This window comes from Crotalus tigris, unplaced genomic scaffold, assembly GCF_016545835.1.
Source record: "Crotalus tigris isolate CLP2741 ecotype Arizona unplaced genomic scaffold, ASM1654583v1 scf7180000024359.8030256, whole genome shotgun sequence".
Classification (NCBI taxonomy): domain Eukaryota; kingdom Metazoa; phylum Chordata; class Lepidosauria; order Squamata; family Viperidae; genus Crotalus; species Crotalus tigris.
In genome coordinates, this window is record NW_024100528.1 from 2,787,188 (window position 1) to 2,799,699 (window position 12,512).

The following is a 12,512-nucleotide window of genomic DNA, read 5'->3' on the forward strand; positions in this document are numbered from 1 at the left end:
ATCTCTTTTCTTCTTTCTTTCCTTAAAAATCATGGTATACAAGAATCTACAAGGTAAATAAATATGTTGATTGACCATACTTAAAAACTACTAACAAACCCATGGTGACAGGATCACTAGGCAATATTGAATCCTATCATAGTTAAATTATCTTTGAATTCTAACGTCATCACTTTGAATCTTTTTTGAAGCTAACATTTTTTTCTTAAAATGTTAAGAAAATGTTAATGGTTATAGATATAAATGGACCCAAACAAAGTAAATCTATTCCCCACCTTTTTTGTCACTGGCATCTTACAGATTATGAAGTGTATTCTCATAACAATCTCGATTATGGAATATAACCTAGTTAAGAAGATCTATAAAACTGCAATATTGTTCACAAAATTTTACCATATAATTAAGGTAAAGGTTATGTTTTTCCTTGTCCAGTTGTGTCTAACTCGAGGGGTTGGTGCTTATCTCCATTTCCTAGTTGAGGAAGCCAGTGCTATCCAAAAATGCTTCAATGGTCATGTGGCTGCATGACTATAAGCTGAGGAATGCTGTTACCTTCACACTGAAGTTGTGCCTATTTTTCTACTTGCATTTGCGTATTTTTGAATTGCTAAATTGGCAGGAGCTGGGGCAAGAATGGGAGTTCACCCTGTTCAGGTGAGTTCAGGTCTTGAACTGCTAACCTTTTGGTCAAAATGCCCAGCATCTTAACTGCTGGGCCACCATACCTCCTACCAGACAATGAAATATTACCAAATTATGAATTATTTTTTGCAACAGACTAACTACTCTCCCCTCTGAAATTAGTTGTCACAGGAGAGGGTGAATTTTACCTTGGTGAGCAACTTCTGTCTCTTCTTCAAAAGCAGTCTTGCTAGTAAGCAAGCAGGTGATGACATGCAAAGGAGGAGGAAAAACAGACCTGAGGACAGCAAGAGTCTGCCAAAATTTATAGCCATCATAGTTAAAAACTCACCATAATCAAAGGCCCTTCAAGATCCATCCCTAGGCCTATTCTCCAACACTATAAAATTATTTCTTCTTATCTTTCTTGTGCTTAAGATCTTAATAAGGAAGAATTTTTTCCTAGATGTTTTTGCACAATCCTTTTGAAGGATCAGGTTAATTTAATCCTATTGAAAGAGCATGCTGCATGACAATGAAATTATTATTTACTGCAGTTTTATATTGTTTTAAGTTTGTTGCTATTGGTTAATAACTCAGTCCCTTTGGTTAGGTTGGATAGGCATATAAATATAAATAGCTAGTCACAAATAAATAGTTAACGCCTGAACTTTATAACAAGGTTATTTAAGTGTTAGCTTCCAAACTACTTTCTGCATCTTACACATTAATAAGTTATGTTCCCAAAATATTTGCAAAAATCAATGTTCTTATATTTATTAATTATAATTTGACTAAAAGGATACAGTTGTGGTTAAAGCAACATTTTATTTTCAGTTTTGAGTTGCTGTTGTAGCAAAATCCATGAAAGTCATAATTTTTCATTCTAAAAAATGGATGCATTCTATTTTTTAGTCTTTCCTCACCTTGCCACTTGTAAAATAGCATATATTTTTATGGATTAAGTATTAGAATAAAATCTGGGGTCCGATAATCTAGAGCAGGGCGTTTCAACCAATGGTACGGGTACCACCTGTGGTACATTGGCACCTGGTAGGTGGTACACGACCATCCTAGAAAAGTAGCGGGGGAGGGGAATGAGCTGAACCAGTGGCAGCACCGTACAAGCCTGAGCGAGAGATGGCTGCAGATGCAGGGCTGTCAGGGCTCAATGGAAGCGCCAGGATCAGTGCCACTTTCCAGCTGATCGGCGCTTCTTTGGGGCTGTCAGGGCTCAGTGGAAGCGCCAGGATCAGCACCAGCCTCCAGCTGGAGCTCAGCGCTGATCCTGGTGCTTCTGCTGACCCCGAAGCACAAATCAGCTAGAAAGCAGCACTGATCCTGGTGCTTCTGCTGAGCCCAGAAGAAGCCCCAATCAGCTGGAATGTTGCAGCATCTCCAAGGTCTTATGATTTACATTCGCTGCTTGACAACTGCTTCATATTTATGACGGTCACAGTGTTTCAGGGTCATGTGAAGTGACCAAAACTGCTGCAACCATCCAGCAGACTGTGGGAATAAATACCAAACACCACCCCACTCACCCCCGCTGCCAATCCTCAACAGAAATGCTCACAACAATGAAAACCTCGGACAGGAAGAAAAGCGCTGCCGTGTGGGCAGGCAGTGTCTTGCTCGGCTTGCCTTGGGGGGGTACTTTTTCAGTGCCATTATAACTTAAAGCAACCACTAAGCCAACTGTTGTAAGTCGAGGACTACCTGTACTTTATCATTTTTTCCCTTTTTTTTTTTTTGGTCATCAAGTTTTTGACACCTTGCTAGGTGACTGGTATTTCTCGGATGTTGCCATATCCTAAAAGTGGTACAATGGGTGAAAAGGTTGAAAAGCCCAGATCTAGAGAGCTACGTTTTTATTTCAGGAACACCATTATTTCTAGAACGTTTTCTTTTAAAACTTTTACCAGTATGTGGGAAATGAAAACACAACAGACTGTGCAAGTTCTGCTAGCCATGGCAATCAAACATCCCAAAAAATCTGCCAGGCTATCCCACTTTCTTTACACGGGTGATCTAAAGCTGAATGAAAAAACACCATTTAAAACAGAAGCACTGTTCAACATTGTCCATATGTACAGCTAAGATATTGCAATGGAGTTTAAACTGGATAAATGAGTCACTCTCAACATCAACAGAAACAGAAAACTGAAGGAATAAAGATGCCCTATGGAAATAACTTTAAGAGTCTGAATGAATTCAAGCTGGCAACATCAAGTATATTGAAGACAAGATTAAGGTTAGAAATGAATACATCATGAAAGTGAAAAAGCAAGTCCAAACTCAGTGGAGGAAATACTGCAAAAGGAATTAACTGCTGAGCCACTCCAGTCATTAGATACACAGATAAAATAGTAGACTGGACTCAAACAGAACTAAAACCCTGGATAGGAAGATCAGAAAAATGACAGTGACTCGTTCCCTTCATCCACACAGAGACATTGACAGACTCTACTTTGGATTATATATTACATCTTTCAAATATTAATTTTCAGGTCCACCATACTCCTTATTGTATCACACAGTCTTAAGATCTACTGCAAATATTTTGGGTTCTTAGCTAATAATATAGGGTTATCCCTGCCTAGAGATAATGATGACAGTGAATGATCTTTATTTTTATAACCATTGCAATATTTATATCAAATTACAGCCCCCAAATTCTGAAGAGCCATATCCTTAATTTGCTTTAATGTGCTCCTAGCAGCAATCCTGGAGAGGAATTTTTTTTAAAAAATATCCTCACATTTCTAGACTTTATTCTTATGGGCCTAGAATCAAGTAGTGTCTAACCCAGAGTTCCCCAACATTTTGGCACCGGGGACCAGTTTCATGGAAGACAATTTTTCCATGGACCAGAGTGGAGAGAGGGGTGTTTCAGGATGATTCAAGTGCATTACATTTATTGTAAATTTTCTAAATAAAGAAATAAATAATGCACTTTATTTCTATTATTATTATTACATTGTATTAGATTAGACCAGTGACTTTCTACTTCCCAAAAAGTGGGAAGAAAAAGAGACAATCCTAAACTCAGCCTTCCAGCAAACCAAACCAAAGACCCTACACGTTGAGGATGTGCTGAGAAAACCATGGCGGGGGGGGGAGAGGGAGACCAAACCAATGTGGCACTGCACCAGCCCAGCAGTCTTGGAAAAGGTGCAAGTGAGAGAGGGATCCCCTTGGAGACACAGTGCTTAAGGGGAAATGTAGCTTCTCCCTTCCTCTCTACTTCCATATAGGAGTGCACTTGGTTTGCAAACTTGGAAGAACACAAACACACACACAAATACACATACCAAATTAAACCTCGAAAAGCAGGTAGGATGTTGTCAAAACACTAGGTACCTGCAGCATCAAAACAAAAGCAAAAAAACTCCAGTTGAAGTGCAATGGAGCCCAGTGGCCTTAGAAAAGGTGCAGACGAGAGAGAGATTCCCTTGGAGATGTAGTGCTCAAGATGAAAGGTAGATTCTCCCTCCTCCTATTTGCACCCTGAGAAAAAGACATCCTCACACACACAAATCTTGGGGAGATACCCTTCCAACGAAGCTTTGGGGAAGCCCCCGGTTGCAAGCTGGGCTGGAGGGTGCTTGTCTTGCAAACTTGGAAAATTGCATGAAAGGAGTGTGAGCTGGGGTGCCAGGAGGAGGAGAGGAGGAAAGTGAGGAAGAAGAGGAAGTGAGGAAGAAGAGGAGGAGGAAGAAGAAGTAGCAGAAGGAAAAGGAAGCAGGACCAGGAGGAGGAAGCAGAAGAAGCAATAGTGGAAGAAGCAGGAGGAGAAAGAGAAGGAAGGACATGGAGTTGAGATGTTACAAGCCAGTTACAAGTGCAGCTGCTGGAGGATCTTTGCATTGAGCCAGATGGCTTTTCTCCCACCCGTGCTACATATTTTACCTGGTATATTCATAATTACACCTATATTTTCATTTTCATGCATATTCATAAGTTCTCCTTTAAAAGATCAGACTACCTTCATTCAGATATATAACATACATAAATCTATCTATATATGTTTATTAAAAGTCAACTCTGATGATGGCACAACTTTAATCAATTAATCAACCCAAATACCATTGCCTATATTCTACCAATTATACAGTACACTAACTGCTTCTTTTTAATCTGGGTTGGTAAACAAGGAATGCTGGAGAAAATATTTACCCCCCATTTACCCCCCATTTTGTCAGTCAAATTTACAATTATCTTAGATAATTGTTGAATAAATAATTCAGTGCATAAAATTACTTGCCATTGTTGATCTGGAACTCTAAAATTTAGAGTTATTTTCAAGTTAAATTATTTTATCAATTATTGTCTGCCTAGATATTGAGATGCTAAATATGTGCATTCACATACACATAGAGAGACATGGGTTCCATTCATGATGTTTTGGGATCATAACACATCAAGATTTGTATGTTTTCTTTTACAGATTTGGATTATATATGTTGCCTTATTGACTCTAATGACAATAGAGTACTTACACATCATCAGACAACCCAATTTTTATTTTTTGAGAATTAGAAAATGTTATATGAATGATAGTTTGTTGTTTTTAATCATACAAATACTTATTAAATTGATGATTTTTCATTAACTGAACATTAAGTTTGCCTTGTAAATGATTTGATATTGGCTTTCCAGCTGACCTGAAATGCCAAAACCCAACTTCATTGAACAGCAGAAATCTCATAAAATGCAACCGAAACACTATTGCAACTTTGTTTCTATATCCTTTGGTAATGCTGTAAAAATATAAGATGTAGCAAAAATCAGGTGCCACAGACAAATTTTTATTTATTTATTTTAAATGTTCGATTGGTTGTCATTTTCTTCTAAAACTTTCTTTTTCATTTCAGACACGGCCCTTGATCACCATGAAGTATCAGTAATATTTTCTATGAAATGCAAAATTAATAAAACATATTGTGATTGGCTCAAATGACCCAACTTTTGATACATGATGTATATGCTGGCTTCTAATTTCTTACCAGGTTCTAAGTATTTTTGTCCTTAAGCAGTAATATTATGCTGAGTTTACAAAATTAACTTACAGTGGTTTGTGAATTTCACTCTTCAGGTAAATCACTCCGAGCTTTGGACTTAGTGCAGACATTCATTGAGGCAGGGAAAGGAGAAAAATTGTGCCTGCACTGAAAAAGAAAGAAGGTGAAGTATGAGGGAATTGTTTATAACTTATCTGGAGAAAAGATGAACAATTAGCAAATGATTTCAAATAATTTTGATAGCAAACTGTCAAAAAACCAATATCTTCCAAAATCACTCCTCCACACTACGTAATAGAGGAGATTCAACGTGAACTGTTCAATAATGCACTAATGCAGCGGTTCTCAACCTATGGGTCGCGACCCCATTTGGGGTTGAACGACCATTTTACGGGGGTCGCCAAACAACGCGATCCGCCATTTTCCCCCTCAGGGGGCGGCGCCGCACATGCGCGCCACGCATGGAGGTGGCGCCGTGCATGCACGCCGCGTCCATGTGATGGGGTCGCCGTCACACAAACGTTGAGAAACGCTGCACTAATGGTTTATTTAGCTTTTTTTTTAAACAATATTTTATTATGGTTTATTTAGCTTTGACAGAACACTGAATTAAGGTATCATAATGGGAAAATAGCAAATTCAAACCTGGACATTATCTTAATAATGTTTTTGAATAATAATTGCAAACACAAAAAAGAAATATAAGTATTTCTTCTATTTCTTTTGTACAATTATCCTAATACAAGTATAATTTTATACATTGTCAGTTAGAATTCTTCTTATTGTCCCCTCTTAACTAAACAAAATAATAAGTCAAGACATTTTCACTATAATCAAAGATCATTAATAGTTTAAATTTTAAAAAATAGTTTAAATTTATTTTTTTTAAAAATAAATAATGCAAAGAACAATCATATAAGTGTATGATGAAATAACAGAACTTGTCAACTAAACATTATTTTATATGTGTGTAAACTGGATCAGCTTCTAGATCTATTGTTGTCTCTGCTATGAAGTCAATTATTTATTCTGTATTTTATCCATTCAAAGAAATGTTATATTTGACTATAAAAAAATTTGTATCCATTTTTAAAACATATTTGAATATTTTTTCAATATTGTTTCTAGATATTTTTAATTCCTATTAAGAACTAATATTATCACAGAAGACTCCCATTTGGCTTAACGATATCAAATTTCTGGTATTTCGGGATGCTGTTATTTGTATAGTAGAACTGTATAGTGTACTGTACAGTGGCTATAGAGAGATGTATTTTCTATGAATATCATTAATTGGTTTTTATCTGTCTTTAACATGGCAATGCTAATCACATACTGTATTAATAATGCACAATACTGTCAGAATCAAAACCAATAGTTCAGGACTCCCAGTGACATTAAAATACATACACCAACTAAAAATGCAAATTGAAGGCATAACAAGTGAGATATCCATTCTTTTTTCCTTTTCTTCTGGCAGCGGAAACTAACATGCCATCAGCTCTTGGAGGAGAACAGGACATAGGGTCTACCAAATCAGACAAACTAAAGAACTCATCTTCTTGCACATCAGGAAAGAAATTGTACTTAAAAGCATTTGTTTTATTCCAGGAAGGAATTTAAAAACAAACAAATAAACATTACACATCTTCACATATGTTTTTATTTCAGTGTTAGGTTTTTTTTTTAAATTTTCCACTTAAGGAAGACCCTTAATTTTCTTATATAACATTCAGGCCCTTGAAAAGACAGTTTCAGTTGTTTACTTTGGATTACGCATGGGGTGAGTTTGCAAAGGAATAAAGTCAGCAGAAACATTTTTGGCCTCTTATAAAGGCAAGGCTGATTAATGGCCTTTCTGCATAACTCCTCAAACTAATGCTTTGATACTTCTATTTCCCCTTTCCCTAAATTGGATGGTGACCCTTCTTTGCTTATTGGCCTCCTTTTCTGAGTTTCTCATTAATCAGACTCACTTCTATGATATGGTCTGTCATATCATATTACTTACCATGCACATAAGCATAAAGTGCATTAGACCTGAGAACACAGGAAATGCATGCTGGAAGGTGTTTAAATTTATTTTGTTTTACTGTCCTACACAAATAAACTGTAATAAATCTGCACTTAGTTAATACCACTTGCAATATTATTACAATTTATTAATAATTTTTAGTCACTCCTCATCATGACTTTTTTTCACCTCTGATATTATTCCTCATCTGCTCTAACTGACTGAGGGGGGAAAATAAGAATCTTTTTCCTCATTGCTGAGTCATCCTATGTTCTTGGAATCATGATTCATAGTTTGATAATACGTTGGCCCATAATGTAGGTAGTTCCTATGAAAAAGATAATTCCATGGTGAAAATAATTAGGAAAGGTACTAAAAGTTGCCAAAATAATAATTCTTTGAACAAATTGACAGTGCCACTATATTTGGAATGCTTCTTGTCAACTTATACAGCTTTACAAAGACATATTCACAAAGAATAAACTTAAATTGCTATTAGTTGTGACATTATCACCTGCAATAAGACTAATATGCTTTCTAGTTTTGGCTTCCAGATTCTAGATGTTATTTTCACAGTTAGTTAAAGGAGCACCAATATTTAGTAATAATTTATGGTTACAGTAAAAAGAAAACAGATCAAGAGTAATGAAGTTAAGCTCATAAAATGTTCTATACCATCTCCAAATTAACATCAAATTGGAAATTGAATGAAAAGTTAGTTCCTCTTAGTTGATGCTTGAGGAAAATATTGCCTCTACTTTATATTTCGTAAACTATGCCATAATTAATAGATTGTGTCTCCACCCAGAAAAAAATATAATACTCAATAAAAGAGGGACCAGTGTCCACCAAAAGACTATAAAAATACTTTCTTCTTGTTTTTGAACAATCTAGAAACACAATGTGTGCTTTCACACTAAACATTAATATCATCTTTCTATCTTTGTGACAGGTATCTGTGTGCATCCAAGTTTTCTGTTTCATTTTCATTTAACACAGTGGTTCTCAACCTGTGGGTCGGGACCCCATTTGGGGTCAAACGACCATTTCATGGGGATCGCCAAACCATGCTGTCCGCCATTTTTTCCTCTTTTCCCTAGCTGTCCTACTCCCTCTTATTGGTGGCCACACCCACTTGGGGGTCACCACAACACGGGGAACTGTATTATGGGGTCACGGCATTAGAAAGGTTGAGAACCACTGATTTAACAGGTTATGACATTCTATTTAGCTGAAACTTTCAAAATATAAGTTTGATTTCTACAGATCAGGCAAGAACCCAGATATTTATTCAGAAAGCTTCAAGAAAATTACTGCTTCTCTATGTGTAAAATTGATTTTAAAGTACTACGTTATCTGGCTCAGAAACCTGTAGAACTTTTTATTGTGTATTTTAACTTTCAAAGCCTTGACAGGAACAGCATCTTTAATATTGTTAATCTTGGCCGGCACTTGAGAGTTCAAATCAATTATAATCTCAATCTATATGTATCTTCTAAATTCTGAACAGAAGCCAATGACCTTTTAGTTCTTTTATTAGCATGTTCTTTAAGTTCTATTGCATCCTCAACAGAAAACTACTTTTAATATAAATTGAAAACTGTACTTTACTGATATTCTAGCTCACAAAATTCTCTTCTGTGAATTCTGGGAACTAGTGAAGCAATATTATAATATTAGGAATCTAAGAATTCTCATAATTCAACACTCCAGGACAGAAATAATGTACTACTTTTTAAAGATGCCAGTACTATTCACTCTCTCATCGGTTTTGGGATGTTTTTTGGTACAAATTTCTGCAGAGTTAGATGATGTCAAACCAAATCATGGTGAATACATGGACCTTATTAACTTATCTTTTTAGTAATCTATAGTTCTGTAATAGTGATGAATATCCCTAGTTTGGGTATAGGAACAGGGTGAAGGTTCATTCTCTGAGCTTGTGGGTTGGTTTCTGAACGTTTTGTTACCAGATTAGGTAACCTCTTCAGCAGAGTTTTGAAAAACCAACCCACAAGCTTGGAGAACGAACCTTCACCTTCAATCTGTATTTTGCTAAAGGGTAGTCTTGTAATATTTTTGATACCATCTATCCACTTTATTTTTTTTTCTCTTCTGCTTTCCTTAAACTTGTCAAACAGACAATTATTACACACACATATACAGAATGTGAAAAAATATAATCACATCCCTGAGGAACAGGACTTTCTGCTTTCTGATCATCATCTCAAAGGAACAGCCAGTCCTTTCTCTGTTGTTGTTGCCCAGGACTGATTGATTGGATCTTGTAGTTCATGGTATTTCTAATAACCATCTCCAGATTCAAAGTTCAAAGGAGTTTTATTTTCTAACTCTCTGTGTCCAGCTTTCAAAAATTTACATTACCACTGGGAAAGCTACTGTGTTAACTATTCTGATTTTTGTTGCCATAGAAATATCCTTACACTTCATAATCTTATCTATGATTTTCATTTTCTTCCTCCTTAGGATTAATCTCCTTCTTAATTCTTCAGCACAGATTATATCTTTATCTGTTCTTATTCCCAAGAAAATAATACTATGCACTATTTTCACTACTTTGTTGTCAACTGTAAGGTCACAACATACTAATTACCATTTTTCCCTGTGTACCTAATATTTATTGTTAACTCAGATGCTTTTTTCTTTTTCTATCTTTGTTTTATTGCCTTTCTTATCCTGAATAACCATGTTTTTCAATTCTTCACTGCAAAGGTTCCACAGGGAAATAATTAAGCATTCTGACACACTACTTAGTTTTAATTTATTTTATATATTGGCATGATCTACACCATCAAGATATTGCTGCTGTCCATAAAACAACCTCTTTCTTATATTTTCTTGCTCTGTTTATTACTCCTCTTATGCTAATTATTTGATTTCATGTCCTTTTGTCTTTTCTGAAATCTTTCTGTTAATCTGGTTCTTTTTTTTTTCTCAATGCCTTTCCATAAGCAAAATTTTTCCTGTATGGGGAATTAGGCCAATTATTTAGTAAACTGGCAATTTTTAATCTCCCTTCTTTGATATGGCATGATAGAATCATAAGGTTAGAAGGACTTTAGAGGTCTTCTAGTCCAACTCCCCCCCATGCAGGAATTCTCATACTATCCCAGATATTACTGTCCAATCTTTTCCTGAAAATCTCAGTGATGGTACATCTACAACTTCAGGAAGGAGGATGTTCCACTGCTTAATACTTCTTAAAGTAAGAAAAGTCTTGCTTATTTACAAGTTAGAATCTTTCTCTATAAAACTTTCATCTACTGGCTCTTGCTTTATGCTTGGGTGCTATTGAGAATAAACTCATACTCTCTGTCTGTAATGTCCTTCAAGTATTATTGGAAGACTTCTATCATCTTAAGGCTAAACAAAGCTCATTCCTTTAACTGATCTTTGCAGAATTTAGCCTCCATTTTTCTCTGACTCTTTCCATTTCTTTAGTTACCTTTTTGTATTCTGTCAACCAGAGCTGGACAAAGAATTCCAGGTGTGGTCTCGCCAGTGCAGCATACCACAATATTATCAATGTTCGTAATACTATAACTGTACTGGTGCAAGTGAACATTGCACTCTTGTCCACTAATCTAATCACATTGTTGGCTAAACCAATAAGATTTATTTGGCATAACTTGATTTAACAAATCAGAATTGTTCAGAGTTGTTATAGAAGATTGAATATTGAAGTAGGTTTCACTGGACATCATGAAAAATTTCAACAATGAAACAGGACTGTCTTATAATATAGTCAACTCTTTGATGAAGATTTCAAACAGACACTGCATAATTTCTCTTGCGCATGCTTCAAAGCTAATTTCTGAAGTGGGCAACACTGGACTGGATGATCTACCAAGTCCCTTGTAGTTCATACATTCCTTAATTCACATTGCCTCATCTCTTTTCATATAATTCTTATATTTTCTTTTACTCAATTAAGCAACTTGAACTTTTTGTTCCTTATATGAATCTTACATTTTGATATATATCCTCCAAGTCAACCTTACTGGAACATAATGCCTGTCCTTGCAACTTTAACTGGTATATTTTACATCATTAATTCATGATCTGCTATTCCACAATCTGCATCTGGAAATGTTCTGGCTGTCTGCATTGCACTTTTCCCTTTTTTAAAATTTATCTTATGTAATATATTTAATTCTGATGTGCGCATTTTATATTCATTTGCAGAGTTTTGAGTTTATATTCCAGGAAACAGGAACTGATTTTTATTGACTATTGTTTTATATTATTTTGATATATTATTATAGTATATTTTATAGCTATGAACTATAAGTTATAAACTAGTTTGAGAAATTCTAACGCAGAAAGCAGGTATATTAATATATTTAATATAAGATAATGGATTTTCAGTTACTGTTAATTCTAATGATTAGTTTATTATCATAATTAGACTTTTTTATGAGCCACAAAACTTTCCACAAAGATTTGATCTACAGTACATATTAAAAGTGAATACATTTCAATTTTAGTATCATGGACCCAATAATATTTCTGAAAGCAGAAATAAACTAAACTAAAAGATAATGAATTAAGTAGAACTTTGAGACATTCTACATAAACATTTGAATTGTCATCAAATGATAAACAATGGAAATTTTCCCATTACATCTGTTTTGAATGGATTGAAAAAACTAGGGAAAGAGTAATTAAAATTTGCTTATGTAATTTTACTTGTACATTTTAAATTCCTATATGAACATTCAGCTCTAATTCTAGTATAGAGACTAGAGGACCAGTCCATGTCTGGAGGAAGACAAATAAATTCAAAAATATTTCAAGCAGAAAAATGCTGGGATTATGATTCCACAGATAAA

The 12,512-nt window shown here is 35.2% G+C and overlaps 1 protein-coding gene across 21 annotated transcripts in view; it reads right to left on the minus strand.

Annotated features, from left to right (window-relative positions):
• The window catches only part of ZBTB20 (zinc finger and BTB domain containing 20), a 553,524-nt gene that overhangs the window by 25,979 nt on the left and 515,033 nt on the right, over positions 1 to 12,512 (minus strand). For all 21 annotated transcript variants that reach the window (XM_039327284.1, XM_039327286.1, XM_039327278.1 and 18 more), the window contains one exon: positions 5,694 to 5,792. In XM_039327284.1, coding sequence (XP_039183218.1) covers positions 5,694 to 5,755 — 62 coding nt within the window. In that variant the 5' untranslated portion in view covers positions 5,756 to 5,792. The remainder of the gene's footprint in view (positions 1 to 5,693; positions 5,793 to 12,512) is intronic.